This window comes from Osmerus mordax, chromosome 26 (genome assembly GCF_038355195.1).
Source record: "Osmerus mordax isolate fOsmMor3 chromosome 26, fOsmMor3.pri, whole genome shotgun sequence".
NCBI classification, from domain to species: Eukaryota; Metazoa; Chordata; class Actinopteri; order Osmeriformes; family Osmeridae; genus Osmerus; species Osmerus mordax.
The window spans coordinates 4,823,435-4,840,335 of record NC_090075.1 but is presented as its reverse complement, the minus strand read 5'-3'; the positions used below and the strand labels follow the sequence as shown (position 1 = coordinate 4,840,335).

Sequence of the window (16,901 nt, the reverse complement as noted above, 5' to 3'; positions counted from 1 at the left end):
TACTGTAAAAAGTTTTATGTTCTGTCACTGTTTTCATGTTCAAAGTTTCTGCTTCTGTGTTATTAAACCTGACATTTTTCAATCAATTAATTCAAATGAAAGCTATCTGCTGTCTGTTTGAAATAATATAGTCTACTGTATGTTATCTCTCTCCTCTGACCGGTATCTCATCTCTCTCCTCCCGAACCCGACACGCATCTCTTTCCCTTCTCTCTCCTCCCGAACCTAACCCGTGCTTCTCTCCCCATCTCGCTCCTCCAGAACCGCTTCCACCTCCAGATGACCACCGGCATCCCCCCGTCGGGCCTGTCTGACCTCCTGCTCTCCGTCCTGCGGCGGAGCGGCTGGAAGGGGGGCACGGCCGTGCTGTGCCAGGGCTGGGAGGAGGCGGGCCTGCTGGAGCGGCTGGAGCTCCACAGCCGCGCGAGCTGGGGGGCCGGTGGCTGGCACCTCCGCGCCCTCCTCAACCTCACCCGCGTCGCCCAGGACGACACGCAGATCCAGGACTTCCTCGCCGAGCACTTCCGCCGTGGCCCGTCGTCCCCTCCGTCCTCCGCGCTGCTGTTCGGCGCCGACCCCGAGTGCGCCGCCCTGGTCCTCCGCAGCGCCCAGGATCTGGGGCTGACGCTGCCCGCCGTTCACTGGATCCTGGGGCACCCGCTGAGCCCGGACGCCCTCCACTCCATCGGGCTGCCCCTGGGGCTGCTGGCGTACGGTGAGGTGGAGCGCAAGCCCCTGGACTTTTACATCCGCGACGCGCTGCAGCTGGTGGCGCGGGCCGTCTCCGCGGCAACCGTGGTGAGGCCGGATCTGGCGTTGATCCAGAACATGGTGAACTGTTACGACAAGCCCAACAAGCACGAAGTGCCGTCGTCAGGGCAGTACCTTGCCAGGTAACCGGCTCCTCTCAGTCCAGGAGATGCACACTGGCTTATGATCCTCAGAGAGTACACACAAAGTCCAGAAGTCAATAACACCTTTAGACAGCACTTATTTTTCCCACAGGCCAGACTGTCTCCCTCCCCCCCCATAGCACACATCCCATCCAGGCCCTGCGACAGACCCTGTCCCCTGTGTTAAGAATGTCTTGAGTGCACAAAAACTAATTTTATCTTAGGCACACACACACACGCGCGCTCCCAAACGCACACGCTTGAATACAAACATTCCACAGTGAGAGCTTTAAGCTTTATTCATGAGTTCCAGCAGTTCCCTTCCCAACAGACTCATATCAAAAGAGCCTGAAGCTCTCTCTCTCTCTCTCTCTCGCCCTCTCTCGCCCTCTCTCTCTCTTACCCTCTCTCTCTCTCTCACTCCCTCCCTGCCTGCATCTGTCTAAGAGGTGCAGCACAGCACGGGGGGGGGGGGGGGGGGGGGGGGCGGAGCACCACCAGCCTTTCATTCCCTCAGCAACTGCCAAAAACCAGAAGAAATCTGACTCACCATGTAACCTAGCCATGCAGAAATGGATACACAGACACACAGGCGTAAACACACACTCACAGCAACACAAGGCAACGCACGCGCGCGCGCGCGCACGCGCACTCACATTAACACAATACAAGGCAATACAATAGAATGAACCCCCATTGTGCCAACAAAGCTCAGACAGTGTCGGATCATGTCGCTGGAAATGATAACAGGGATCACCCGGCCAGCGGTTTTAAAGGGGTAGACAAAAGGGTCTTTGAATTGGAGAAATTGCAAGTGGTTCACCAAGGTGAGCTGTAAGCACTTTCCACTGTGGATGTTAGCCTCCAGCGTCACAAAAAGTCGAGCGAGTGCAACCTTATTGCTTTCCCTCCTTGAGAAAATCTTTCAAATCACATCATCCTATTATATGACTGGGCTCTGTTCACCGAGTCATTTAGCAGTGCTTGAAATATGAATGAGCTTTCATTAAGCTCATTGTTATACCCACTGTGTGAAAACGGGAAGTATATGTGCTGCACAACCAAATGACGTTATACAGTATCTCACATCCCATCAAACACTGTGCACCAAAAGTTACTGCAAATTAATGCGTAAAAATCCACGTTTCAGTTGAATGAGGCAAGGGAATGGATACGAGGCAAAATAATGACAGTATCGTACCAACATCCCACTGTATGCAACAGTGAAAAAAGGAATCGGTGCGTGAAGGCAGGTTGGTGCTCAGGTCAGTGGGAGAAACAGAGGATGAGTGGGTGAGAAACTCAAGGAGACAGGTGAACAGCTTTTAGGCAATTACTACCCGCTGCCTCGTTGAAGAGATACCATACCCTTTCAATGTAATTGCGTTTTCTTTCCTTGTGGGGGTCTTTTGATGGAGAAAAATTGAGGGGTGGGGGGGGGGGGGGAGGAGGTGGCTGGGCGGGAGGTTAGGCAATCTGTAGGCTGAGACGGGGGAAATTAATGATCTAAAGGTTTGGGCCAAATTACCTTTTTTTTATATCCAACTCCCCCAAGTACCCCCCCCCTCCCACCCCCTATTTCCCTTCTCCTTCAAAGGAGTGAGTTCATTGGTGGTCACACGCCATCTTGATTATCGATGGCGACATTCATCATCCTCGGCCTCACTGCAACGACGTCTCTTTCCCTGAACTGACCCCTTTTGCTAACGTGTGGCTAAACATCCAGTGGTCATAATTCACTGAGGTCGCTATCAGCTAGCGCTTAGCTCGATAGACGGTGTAGGGCTGTAACTCTTTGCCTCGGACAGGTTTGGGAAATGGAATACACTTGTGAGAACAAGACTCTGGTTTACAGTCTGCGAGGAAGCCCAAAAAGGTGTCAGTCAGAGAGATAGGCAATCCTAGCCAGGGGAAATGACAAGCTGTCAGTCCATGTTTTTTTTTACTGGTAGTATAGCTGCAGGAGGGATTAGGCTAGCGTCAATAGATGCCAATCCTAGTTTTGACATGCTGTGTTTGGATGCCTGAATCAACGCTGCAGGTCAGGTAAGGAGTTACAGTAGGTTTTTGTTGACTGTTTGCTGCATTATGTTAGGTGCCAGTATTTAGGTCATGTTTCTCAGACCTTATGCTGCCAGTTCGTCTCTAGTTTCTGTACTGTATGTTCACCTTCCCACGTAAAGAAGGTCGGTTTCAGTCCCATACTACCATACAGTCATCCAAAGATATTGACACGGGTGATCACAAAGGGTAATGTTTACACCAGTGTGATCCATCCCGTTGAATCAAAGCAAACCAAACTGTATGTGGTTCACAGGTTCCTGTCCAACACGTCCTTCTCAGGGCTCACAGGACCAGTGAGGGTGCAGCGGAACCAGTCCCGCGTCCTCACCTCCCAGCGCTTCCACATCTGGAGCCTCCGGCGGGACGCCCTGGGCCAGCCCACCTGGGTGACGGTGGCCAGCTGGGAGGGGGGCCATCTGGAGGTGGAGGACCAGGGCGTGTGGCAGGGCCCCGCCAACCGCCCTCGGGCTGAGGGGCAGGGCGGCCGGGGCGGAGGGAGGTGGCGGCCCGGCATGCCCGTGGCCGGCAGCCGCGTGCGCGTGGTCACGCTGGTGGAGCACCCGTTCGTGTTCACGCGGGAAGTGGATATGGACGGGAACTGCCCTGCCGGCCAGTTCTGCCTGGACGCGGGCACCAACGACACGGACGTGTTGGAACGCTACTTCCGGGAGGTGGCGGCGGGCAACGGCAGCTCCCTGCCGACGGATTACGGCAAGTGTTGCTACGGATACTGCATCGACCTGCTGGAGAAGCTGGCGGAGGACTTGAGGTTCGAGTTTGATCTTTACATCGTCGGAGACGGGAAGTACGGAGCTCTTAAGGGGGGGCAGTGGACGGGGCTCGTGGGGGATCTCCTCAACGGGGTCGCAGACATGGCCGTCACCTCATTCAGCATCAACTCGGTGAGGAGCAGGGTGGTGGATTTCACCTCGCCCTTCTTCTCGACCAGTTTGGGCATCCTGGTCCGGAGCAAGGACACGGCCGCGCCCATCGGTGCCTTCATGTGGCCCCTCCACTGGTCTATGTGGGTGGGCATCTTTGTGGCGCTCCACATCACCGCCCTCTTCCTCACCCTCTACGAATGGAAGAGCCCCTTCGGAATGACGCCACACGGGCGCAACCGCGTCAAGGTGTTCTCCTACTCCTCGGCGCTGAACCTGTGCTACGCCATCTTGTTTGGGCGCACCGTGTCCTCCAAGACGCCCAAGTGCTGGACGGGGAGGTTCCTGATGAACCTGTGGGCCATCTTCTGCCTGCTGGTGCTCTCCAGCTACACGGCCAACCTGGCAGCCGTCATGGTCGGAGAGAAGACCTTCGAGGAGGTCACCGGGGTCCACGATGCCAAGGTAAGAAAGCCGGGCTGTCATCGATGTTTCCCCGTCATTGAAATGTGGCGCGTTCGCTACAAGAACTCGATGTACATTCTTTCCCGCTTTTTTTTTCTTTCTTCTTCTTCCTTTGCCTTCTCACCCGCTCTTCCCCCTCTTCCTCTTCCTGTCGTCCTGTCCGCCCCAGCTCCACCACCCGTCCTACGGGTTCCGCTTCGGCACGGTGAGAGAGAGCAGCGCCGAGGAGTACATGAAGAAGAGCTTCCCGGAGATGCACGAGTACATGAGGCGCTTCAACGAGCCCACCACGCCAGCTGGAGTCTCCAACCTCAAGTAAGAGTTCAGGAAGTCTCCATCCGACCATGTTTGCATGTTTTTCAATGGGGGCATCTGAAGGGTTTGTCACAATTGGAATATCTCTATTGTTTATCTCTGATTGTATACCTGGAGATCCCACACTTACATATTATTGTGTAATAACCTAACCAACACTATATTTACCACATCATTACATAGCATTAATTGCTCTTTGTAGCTGCATGTACCTTCAGGCATTCCTTTGACAAAAGTTTACTTCAAGGTTAAGTTTAAATGTCAAGTTTTTTTTGTTCAGGTGTACAGTACACTTAAAAAACGCATAAGACATTGCATCTAATTCGTTACGGTAGCATAACCCAATTTCGTTAGACAGAGCCCATCACGTACATGGGCAAGGTCATGAATGAGAAGTTTGGCGGACACAAAGGAGGACTCTGTCAGAGTGCGAATCTTTTTTCTCTCGCTTCCTTTGGGAAACCGCTGTTGTGAGAAGCCTGACATGCAGACAGAGCCGGGGCGAGCAAGCCGGGGAGAGGAGAGGCCATCTGAATCATTTCAAATAAGAGTGGAAGTGCACTCGCTCTCCAGGCGCACGCTGGCAAAGATGAACTTGAGAAACGAGTTCACTGAGGACGAAAGAAAAAACAGAAAAAAATCGAGATGCCATTTTAGCAACTGTCTAGAATTCCCTATCTCAGATGTCTGTTAAGATATTCAAACGTGATATTTAAAAGATCAATAAAGAGTTATGGTTCTGAGTTAAAAGTGAGAGGAAGACACAGAGGGGCGAAGCAGGAGATATTGGAAGCTCCATGAAACATCCTTTGAAAACCCCAGAAAATAGCCTTGTTTCAAAAACTGTAAGCAACAGTTCCTCCCATTTCAAATCAAAGGCTTTCAAAGTTCGACAAGCATTTCCCCCTGTACAGAACAGACATCCTAATCTGTCATTTGACATTCATTCTGGATGGGTTCCCATGACCCACACGTAATCCTGGCCGTTCCCTCTCTCAGATGTGAGGCTGGAGGTCAGCATCACAAAGAGAAGTCCTGCACTGATTCGGGTATTTTTCCATTTAGCTCACGGCTTTGAATGCATTCTTCTCTTGTTTTCCACGACGGACGATTAATGGTTGTGTGCTAGCCTTCTCCTTCTGCCCAATTTCCCTGGAGGAACGGCTCTGATCCCCCATTTACGCCCAGACATGAAGTGTAATCATGGTGATGAGGGTCACACTCGGAATGGGGAAAGAGAGGGGGAGTGGGGGTGTCCCCAAGGCTGGATGACAAGCTGGGATGAGGAGTGTTGGGGTGGTTGGTGATTAGGCGGCGGCCTCCTTGGCTCCGACGCCGGCCCTTTTGATGTGTTCACTCTGGCCGTTGTGAAATCACCAGCTCGGCAGTGCAGAGATTGGAGTGTGTGACCTGTTTGATCTGCTCCATGTCTGCTGTGTGATGGGTTGCAATCAAGACATGAGGCCTGTTCAGTGTGGGAACGAGGGGGGGGGGAAAGTGGGGGGAAACACCTCCAGCTCACCTGAACTCTCTGGCCCAAGGGAGTCAGGTGGCTGAGCGGTTAGGGAAGTGGTTAGGGAATCGGGCTAGTAATCAGAAGGTTTCTGGTTCGATTCCTGGCCGTGCGAAAGGACGTTGTGTCCTTGGGCAAGGCACTTCACCCTACTTGCCTCGGGGGAATGTCCCTGTACTTACTGTAAGTCACTCTGGATAAGAGCGTCTGCTAAATGACTAAATGTAAATGTAATGTAAACTTACTGCGCGGCCTTCGCTTGTGGAGATCGGACCACTACCGGTTTCGAAGCTCGGTGAAACGTTAACATTTGCTCGTCAAACGTACTCGCATCATCGCTAGGCCCCAGGGTAAACAACAGCACGCAGTCTCCAGTCATAGTGCCTCGCTTGCCATTGACCAGCACCCTGCGTCCAGTCCAGGCGTGATAGGTCACACCTGGGAGGTGGGCGTGCGAGTTCACCATGACTGACCCCTCGTGTTCTCTGATCTCCAGTGCTCCGTCTATAACCCGTTCCCCCTGTGTGTTGAAGGACAGATCCCCCTACCCTGGATGCCTTCATCATGGACAAGGCTCTGCTGGACTACGAGGTGTCCATCGACGCCGAGTGCAAGCTGGCTACCGTCGGCAAGCCGTTCGCCATCGAAGGTGAGGACTCCAGGCGCTCTCTTCCTTTCCCAATTCGGGGGAACTGAGTTCAAAGCTGCTACTGTTTGGTTACAGCTGAGAATGGAATGTTGTTTTTCTGTGTGTGTGTGTGTGTGTGTGTCTGTGTCTGTGTCTGTGTCTGTGTCTGTGTGTGTGTGTGTGTGTGTGTGTGTGTGTGTGTGTGTGTGTGTGTGTGTGTGTGTGTGTGTGTGTGTGTGTGTGTGTGTGTGTGTGTGTGTGTGTGTGTGTGTGTGTGTGTGTGTGTGTGTGTGTGTGTGTGTGTGTGTGTGTGTGTGTGTGTGGATCCCTATATGTGACTCCCTGGCCTCTCGTTTGTCTAGTTCGCACCCAATTGAAATTCACGTCTTTCTTGATTTTGATCAGTGATTATTCAAATGTATTCGGTCATACTTTGTCTGAGTCAACATCACACCCTTGCACGGGGAGCCGGCGTAGGATTAGGAGGAATAAGCAGAAAACACACTCCTGCATCTTTCTGCTTTGTGTTTGTCATTTGCATTGCTGCGGAAGCATTAGAAGAGCATGAATTTTGTATCCATTCAGTCCGCTTCCTGGCAATATTCTTAAATCCTAGTTTCTATGAAAAGGCCTTGTGGAGGTTTTGTAAATGTCCAGTTCTTGACTTTCTTCAGTGGCTTATCTCCCAGGCCCTAGTGATTCTTGGGCCGGATTGGACGGTCCCAAAGCTCTCGTGCATCCGGGCTGATAACCTCCAGGCAGTGTCAAGGTCAACGACGTCATGGCCCGAGTGGGAAATTAATTTGGGGAAGTGTGGAGTCAGATGGCTGAGCGGTTAGGGAATTGGTCTATTAATCAGAAGGTTGCCGATTCGATTCCCGGCCGCGCAAATTATGTTGTGTCCTTGGGCTAGGCACCTCACCCTACTTGCCTCGGGGGAATGTCACTGTACTTTCTGTAAGTCGCTCTGGATAAGAGCGCCTGCTAAATGACTAAATGTAAATGTGTGACTACTCTCAACTCAAACGCTGTTTTTACCTATCGGAGTGGAAGTTGAAGCCAAAAGCGTTGAGGTTTTCGTTCATTTTTTTATTTGAAGAAATATGCACAACTCTCCTTGTGTTCACGTATGAGTGGAGTGACGCTGGGTGGTGCACAACAGAGTGGGCTGTCTCCCTGTCTGTGAGGGACCTGACATTCCCAGCCGAGGTGAGGGAGGGACGACGGGAGGCTCCTCTTTTAGGGAAGGGGATGAAGCGAGGGTAATGGAAGACGCTGTCATCTCTCTGTGCTTTCTATTACGCCTAAAGGGCAAGCTCGTGGTTGGTCATGGAGTGTGTGAGCTCAAGCTGACTATTCCAATCTACCCCCCACACACACACACACACGCTCGCACAAACGCTCCCACGTAGACACACACACGCTTATATTCCCTCTACATTCAAACTTTTAAACCAATAGCTGCACATGCATCAGTATTTCTTTACAGTTTGTGTGAGAACGAGAGAGTTGTCCTCTCATCTTATTTCCATATTTTAAAGTCCTCCCGTGCATTTCGCAGCCCACTAGCTTTGAGATGGCGGCATTTGTCAGTCAGATATCTTTCATGAGTCTATGTCAGAAGCTCAGAGGGGCTCGGATCAATTCCATTGGATTCAAGCTGTTCTATTTTATTCCTAAAAGGTTCCTACCTCACCCATACACACGCCAGACACACGCCAGACACACACAAACACACACGCGTGCGCACACACACACAACTGGAGCTTTTGTATTTCAATTTCTGCCCAAACAAAGCAGTGGAGACACATGATAAACTCTGTACTCGTTGTATCCCAAAGTCCTGAATAACCCAAGGGGAGATACAGATCTGGTTTTAAAGTTGTGGATTCAGACAGGAATGTGCAGATGTGAGGCAACACACATCCTCTTGTCTTCAAAACGTATAACTTCTGGTGCATCTTTCTTCTGTTAGTTTTAGGTGCTGTTGGAAAGTTCTCAATTTTCAGCCCTGACCTCGAGATGACCTACAAGAGTCAAACAGTAATTGGGGTTTAGCTCAATTAGACCTTCTCTAACTCTTCTCTCCCCTCCCCCTAATTACATCCCTCACCCTCCCTCTCTCCCCTCACTCTTTCCCAGGACGTGGAGACCTGCTCATCATGCCATTCACTGTCAAACATAACACCCATACTGTCAGCCATGTTCGGTCACGCATGTGCACTCACTGACACTGTCCAGTCACAGATACTGTATAAATGCACACATGTACAGTGCCACAAATGCAGTACAGTGTTGTAAATGAAGAAAGCAAAGAGAGAGGGATGGGGAAGAGACAGGGAGAAAGAGAGACATGTCTACCCAGGGAAAGAGCCTCACCCTTTTTACGCACGCATGCATTGTGTTTGCTTTCAGTGTAGAGGAGGTGCAGCATTAGATTAGTGCACAACAGCGCTCTGCCTAGTCACCAGTAGTCACAATAGCCTTCTGAAAGCTTTAGAACCTTATACAAAGCTGTGGGCTGGAGCAAGCTTCAGCCCGTACCTGATCCGTGGAATCGGACGCCATCTTCTCCCTCTATTGGATTTGCCATTAGGATGGATCTGTGTGGTCGTGATCAGCAGAGTAACTGTTGAATGAGCCAAGACTCAATTTGTTGATTTGGCGATTAAAGTCACAGACTGTTTAATGACTGTGAATAGAGGAGCTCATGGCTTATTAAACCCAACATGCTCATCAGCACCAAGCTGCAAATAATTCAACCTGCATCTTTACTAGACAACGGGTAGTTAACAACAAGGCAATTCCATTATAAATATTACAATTAAGTCAAAATAGCTTTCGTCGTTAAAGAAGATGGGCATTCATTGGGTTTCCTTTTTTCCCTATTTTTTACTATTGATTTCGAAATACTTATGACAGAATCGTGTAATGTCTTGTACTTGTCTAGCTAATTGGTGAAACAATAGACACGTGTGTGTGCATGCGCCCGTGGATGTGTGTGGGCGTGTGTCTGTGTGTGTGCATGCGCCCGTGGATGTGTGGATGTGTGTGTGCGTGCATGCGCCCGTGGATGTGTGTGTGCGTCTGTGTGTGTGTGTGTGTGCATGCATGCGCCCGTGGATGTGTGTGTGTCTGCAGGGACTTCTTGCGGAGGTGTGATTGGTGTACGTCAAGTCTGGTCAAGCATCATTCTTCTTGTCAGGTGAAGAGTCACGACCAGGGAAAGACAGATGCAAGAGAAGAGACAGGAGGATATTTGTGGGAGGGAAGAGAGGACGAACCAACTGATTAAATAGCATGTCTGCCTGTCATCTAAGACTGGAGGGAGGGAGGGAGGGAGGGAGGGAGGGAGGGAGGGAGGGAGGGAGGGAGGGAGGGAGGGAGGGAGGGAGGGAGGGAGGGAGGGAGGGAGGGAGGGAGGGAGGGAAGAAGTTGGGGAAGGAAGGAGGTGGGGAAGGAAGGAGGTGGGGAAGGAAGGAGGTGGGAAGGGACGAGGTAAGAGAGGATGAAGAAGTGGGAGGAATGGAGAGGTGAGGCAGAGGTTGGATGGGATAGAGGGAGGGATGGATGGAAGGGCTAAGGAAGGGATGTGTCTCAGGGATATTTGCCCGTGTACTCTCTCAGGCTCAGGTCTTCAATTCACAGGTACACCCGCATGCTCGCACGTGCATACACACATCTACACACACTTTGGGTTGTTAGATAGTGACTGTGGAGCTCTTTGCTCTTCTGTTTCTCTCATGTCTTACTCCCCCCCCCCCCCCCCACACTGGCTGCTACCTCAAGGAGGGGGGGTTGTCATACACTCCAGGAATCTTTGATATATAAATCTCATTTAGAAATTCCATTAAAAATCTTCAAAGGAAAATATATGAAAGTACAGGATCAGAAGCACAGGTAGAGGAATTATCACGTTTTTAAAGATACGCGTCGAGTCTGAATTAGTTTCTTGTAATAATTGCGCGTCCTCGCATCCCCTTACTTGAGGGGTTGTTGGTAAGGTCATTGGACTTCTGTTTGGTATCGATCCACTTCATCTCCTTGGGAAAGCATCAAATGCTGACTCTATGCCTTAATTGTCTAGCCAGGTAGTCAATGGTGTTGCCTTGGGAACAATGAAGAAAAACACTGAAGCAGTCTTTATTTTTTTATGTGGAACAGATATCAAATAGGTTTAGCTGGTTTGTTTACTTTTCAAACATAAATCTTTTATTTCCCCCATTTGTTTTGTCACCATTTATATTTCATGATGCAATCACAGTGCTTATGATATGTGGCATCACTGTTATGCACATTGTACCATGAACATATTTTTGGTGACAGAGTAAGGAAGCTCAAAATCACCTCCAAGGGCCCCCCAAAAAATCTATGTCCCAGCACTTTTGTAAGTAGGCTACACTTAGTCACGCATGGTCATTCCACAGCCAAGAAACTTTCTCCGCTTACAAAACCCGTGAAAACAAGAACACTTCTTCTCAACCGATTTGTGAAAGGAAATGGTGACGACGTGTACGAAAAGATGCTAACGTGTCGTGCTGCGTGTCTGCAGAAGGTAACTTTGTCTTGTTGCGTCTCGCAGGCTACGGCATCGGCTTGCCCCAGAACTCCCCTCTCACCTCCAACGTGTCGGAGTTCATCAGTCGCTACAAATCCGACGGCTACATGGACATGCTGCACGACAAATGGTACAAGGTGGTTCCCTGCGGAAAGCGAGTCTTCGCCGTGACCGAGGTGAGTGTGGGACCGGCCGCTATCAAATCTATGTCGCCTCTTTACCCTCTTAAGCCGATTGTTAAAATTGATTTTTTTCCCCCTTCCTGGGGACGAAGTTGGAATTGCCTGTCTAAAGCCATTACCTGTTCATTACCTGACTTTAGTGACGTGGTTTTCTGTGCTCCAACTCTATTTAACACGAAACCCACCATAACAAAGCCATTTGTTAAGCTGCAGGAGAGTGGCCTGCTGTTTTATAAATTGCCACTTAGACTACTGATGGGTTGTATTAGCACCATAGGGAAGGGGGAGATGTTTAGGGTTGTAATGCAATGAGGGCCATAATTGTGGATATATTTTGGGAATGAACCAGCCCAAACTCCAATTACAATAGCCATTGATTTCATTACATGAACACCTTATTTATGTGGATCCAACAGCCATTTGTTTTCATCAGCCTGAAGATCCGGTTTATTCCAGTAGGTTTGTAGATGATCAAATCGGTGTGGTAATCATCAAAACAAAGACGCGAAACAACTTGAATTTGCGAGCTGAGAGACAGGATACATCGAAACTTGTTAGTCAGGTTAGAATGACATTATGGACGATGACTTGCAGCTCGCTCTGTCCTCTGGTAAAGTCTTCTGCCCTGAGGCAGCAGGCCGTTTAACTGACTCATTAGGTCTGGTGTCCTAATCTATCCAGTGCATGGACACTCCTGTCCTGGTTCCCTTTTAAAGAGCCGATGCCGTCCTATTGAGGAGGTGGGCTGGTCAGACAGGCAGATGGACAAACACGCATGTATCAGGCAGGCAGACAGAATGACAGAAAGTAAGCAGACAGACAGGCAGACAGACACAGGCAGACACAGGCAGACAGACAGGCAGGCAGAAAGGGGGAAAGATACACATAGACATATTACAAAAAGGCTGGATGGGACAAAGGGGAGAGAGAGAGAGGAGAAGAGAGAGAGAGAGAGAGAGAGAGAGAGAGAGAGAGAGAGAGAGAGAGAGAGAGAGACAAAGAGAGAGAGAGAGAGACAAAGAGAGAGAGAGAGAGACAAAGAGAGAGAGAGAGAGAGAGAGCGAGAGAGCGAGAGAGAGAGAGGAGCGTTCTGCACGTTTGCGTCGATTCACTCAGGTCCTCGTCTGCGTTTGTCAGCTGGCGTACCTGTGTACGTGAGTGTGTGTTGGGAGAGGGGGGAGAACACGGCACAGGAGAGGCCGGCCTCGAACCACGCCATCTGGGCACGGGCACGGGCACCACGGCAGCCCCTCACTTCTCTCATCAGCAAATTATCAAATCATCACCCGATTCACTTCAGGGGCCGAGGGAGGGAGGGACGGGAACGCAGATGTTTCCTACGAGACGCCTCCTCCCTCCTCCTCCCTCCTCCCTCCCCTTCCTCCTCTTCCCCCTCCCTCCTCCTCCTTCCCCCTCCCTCCTCCCTACTCTTCCTCCTCCTCCTCGTCTGTTCCGACCCGAGTGAGCGACGCGCGCGACGGGAATGAGAATGAACATGTCGTTAGGAAGGAGAGTTTGATCTCGTTTTAACTTTCTTTGCCGTGTGCTTCCCCCGTCCTGGTTGATTCGCCAGCGCTGCTTTGAACAATGATGTCACGCCCTTTGAAGTCTGTTGTCAGAGAGCACCTGCACCATGTCACCTGTACGACGACGCGTGCGCTTATCTCCCATTTTGACATTCTTCACATGGTCGAGTGACATTTAAAGTTATACTTGCCTCAATTAAAGCGAGGCAATTCACGGAATCTTGTAAATCCCACCGCCGACACGAAGCTGAACAGCTCACGCTGCAAGAGGAGACACCAGGATGGCATTTCTATTTTACTCTAATTTGGTGGGGGAGAGAATTACCATGGCCTGCTATGAGCAGATTATTCCTCATTTCCATTCTAAATCCTTCCACTCACGTGGCTGCAGAGGGGAGAAGGAGAGACAGGGGAGTGTGGATGTGTGTATAGGAACTATATGTACATCTGTGGATGTGTGTGTGTTATGTATGTGGCCTGTATGTAAATCTGTATATATGTGTGTGTGTTTGTACACGTGTGTGTTTTATGTAAATTAACTGTATGTACATCTGGGTGTGTGAGTGTGTGTTGTGTGTATAAACTGTTTGCACAGCTGTGTGTGTGAGTGTGTACCTGTTCTGTGTGTGTGTGTGTGTTACGGGACAGTCACCTACGATCTGAAACAACACTGGAGGACAGGCACTCTGAAACCTGGTGGACAGGCTAACACACGTGCTAATAGGATGAGCTATTCCCTCTGCGTACCGAGCCCTGGATCAAAGAGTGTGTGTGTGCGTGTGTCAGCTCCAGAACGAGAGAGTGAAAAAGAGGAAGAGAATGAGAGGGAGGGAGAGAGAGACACACAGAGGAGGGACAGAGGGATGGAGAGAGACAGAGAGGTAAGGCAGGAGGAAGTAAGAAGAGGAGGCATGAGGAACGAAGGGAGAATATAGATGAGAGGTCGAGGCAGGCAAAGAGACTGAACGAGAGAGAAGCAGAGGAGGAAGAAAGGAGCGAGGAGGGAGGGGAAGAGCTCTGCGAGGCTGAGGTGGCCAGCTTGCTCTCTTGGCAGAGGCCCAGGATTAAATGGGAGGAGTAAGGTGAGAGATGGAGGGAGGGAGGAGGGATGGAGGGAGGGATGGGGCTGGCCTGGACTGCACCCCTAGGGTCCATTATGTCAGCACTCCGGAAACAGGCCTGCCCTCCCTCCCTCTATCCCTCCCTCACACCTATCTCTCAATGTCCTGAAGGCAGAATTTCAGTCCCGGGAAGACCCAAAATCACAAACTGCTGTTAGACCTAGCTATTCTTCCGCATTAGGTCGAGCAAACGACTAATTATCAGTGCCATGTACTTCATTTACTACCCACTCCTACAGAGACATGACTGAGGATAACAGTACAGAATGGAGAGACACAGGAAGGGACGTTTGCGTATTGGACAGGGAATAGAGATGTTCTGTGCAGCGGTCACCCTCATCAAGCAGCCACAGTCATATAGCCGGAGCGTAGCATCAATTTCAATTAGCTGAGTTGCTCTTTAAATTGCAATTAGCTCCTGTCAGCGGGACCCTGCCCCCTTTCTTTCCATCAAAGCCTCGCCCGTGGAGTATGTTCCGCCGGCTTCTCCCCACATCCAAACGCCGCTAGACGAGTAGAGGTGAATGGAGGCTGCCCCCTGGAGGGCAAGACGTGTATTACACTTCTAGGGTAGTCGGTTCCAACAAATAAACAGTTCTTTATTCCCATAACCAACAAAAGACAATGACGATGTGGGGTCAGTGATCAGTGTCAGAATGTTGCTGTGTGCGTCAGAGTGCCGTGCACATGTTGAACTCCTCCCCCTCCGGCCCCGCCCCCGTCTGCAGACCCTGCAGATGGGGATCCGCCACTTCTCAGGGCTGTTTGTGCTGCTGTGTGTGGGCGTGGCCGGGGCTCTCCTCACGCTGGCGGCCGAGCACGCCTTCTACCGCCTGGTCCTGCCCCGGATCCGACGCCGGCAGAAGTTCAAGTACTGGCTCCACACCAGCCAGGTACGGAGGTGTGTGTGTGTGTGTGTGTGTGTGTGTGTGTGTGTGTGTGTGTGTGTGTGTGTGTGTGTGTGTGTGTGTGTGTGTGTGTGTGTGTGTGTGTGTGTGTGTGTGTGTGTGTGTGTGTGTGTGTGTGTGTGTGTGTGTGTGTGTGTGTGTGTGTGTGTGTGTGTGTGTGTGTGAGGGGGAGAGAAAGAGAAGTTATTGCAGATCAATGCCTAATGAAGTCGGTCTTTCTCTGAATCTTCATTGTGCTTTTATTGGCTTTTAACAGTGCACTGACTCTGTTTCACTCCGACAAATTTGTGGCTCCCTGGCACCTGTTTTACAGTCTATTTCTGAAAGCACTTACACTTCAAATATCTAAGGCGAATTCAATATTATTGAACAGTTATTGCTTGTAAAAGAACGTTTATAGTGTGTGTTTTTCTTGCTCTTGGCTGAAGTCACAGTCAGAGACACTCAACGGTACATCACCTTGACGCTTAATTTATGAGAAATACAAACAGTGCCATCTAGTGGTCAAAGAAAATGTAATCGGACAGTACCTACAGTAGTTGGGACATACTGTATTTTACCACTGACTGGCATAGTACAACTTTAAGACCCACGTATAATATGTTTGGTGCCGACTGTGTGTCACCCTCCACACAGGCAATGTACTTAAAATGGTGCACACCCTTTTTATTAATCATTTACTTACTACTTTATGTGACATTTACTTTCGATGTATTTTATCTTCCAAAAGATTTTTTTTTTGGAATGTAACTTAATGACGTCATGGAGATTGAGTTATCTTTGACCCTTGTGCTCTACAGAAAATCCACCGGGCTCTGAACATGACCTACGACGATGTGAAAAAGCAGCAAGCCAACCCTGAGAAAAGGTACAGTCTGTCTAGCGATAATCAATCATCTGTCCTTATATCAACAACCTGAACTGCTGTCTTGGATCTGTCTTTGTGTCAATAACCTGCCGTTGTATCGAATCACCTCACTCTCCCACCGGGATGTTTTTCGACGTGGTCCCTGGTGTGTAGTTCACTGTTGAGACCTTCCGTGTGACAGATCCTCGGTGTCTCCCTCCAGCTGCAACATCCAGAAGACCCAGCCCCCCCAGCCCCCGCCCGGCCCCCCCTCCCCCGGGCTCCTCCGCCAAGTGGAACAACGAGGGCGGCGCGGACGCCGCGGACGCCGCCGCCCGGGACAACAAGCGCGTCCACTTCAACCTGGAGACCCTCAACAGTCGCCGCCTGCTCGCCAAGGCCGGGGGCTCCGAGTCCGTGGCGGGGGGTCCGAGGGGGTCGGGAGGGGGCGTGGCCAGTCTGACCTCTCGGCTGTGCGAGAACGGGGGTCCGACCTCCTTCGCCAGCCTCGTTCTGTCCCTGCCCTCCTCCTCCTCCACTCCCCCCCCTCCCTCCTCCTCCTCCTCGGGGGGGCCCCCCAGGCCAGGCGAGCTCCAGGAGCTGCAGGACAGGATCGAGAACATCCGCGACCAATTGAGAGCCGCCCTGGCCAGGAGGGCGGAGCTCCAGACTTCCTTGGCCAAGGAGAAGGCCAATCCCGTCCCCACGGTGACAGGGACGCCGCCCATACCCCTCCCCACGGCCACACCCCTGCCCCTTACCACTCGTTGTGCCACCACCATGACAGACCCGCCCCTCAAGGCTCTGCCCAAACTGCGCCCCGCCCCTTCCAGACACACCAGTGAGAAGAGGTGATGTTCCTTATCCTTGGTGAATGGAGCCAAATAGCTATTTTGAACATGGATCTGCTGGGGTTCTCATCTCCGTAGCATGGAAGCTCCTCTCCATTCACAAACGGGCAGGATCTGGGCTCAGGCTGTGAGCTGTTGTTCCAGAGGAA

At 51.0% G+C, this 16,901-nt stretch overlaps 1 protein-coding gene across 1 annotated transcript in view; it reads left to right on the top strand.

Annotated features, from left to right (window-relative positions):
* grin3bb (glutamate receptor, ionotropic, N-methyl-D-aspartate 3Bb) overlaps positions 1-16,756 on the top strand; it is a 47,349-nt gene extending 30,593 nt beyond the window's left edge. The window contains 9 exon segments of the mRNA XM_067229632.1: positions 262-893; positions 3,211-4,303; positions 4,473-4,618; positions 6,665-6,780; positions 11,342-11,493; positions 14,875-15,039; positions 15,855-15,922; positions 16,125-16,160; positions 16,162-16,756. Coding sequence (XP_067085733.1) covers positions 262-893; positions 3,211-4,303; positions 4,473-4,618; positions 6,665-6,780; positions 11,342-11,493; positions 14,875-15,039; positions 15,855-15,922; positions 16,125-16,160; positions 16,162-16,756 — 3,003 coding nt within the window.
* Positions 16,757-16,901: the final 145 nt, after the last annotated feature.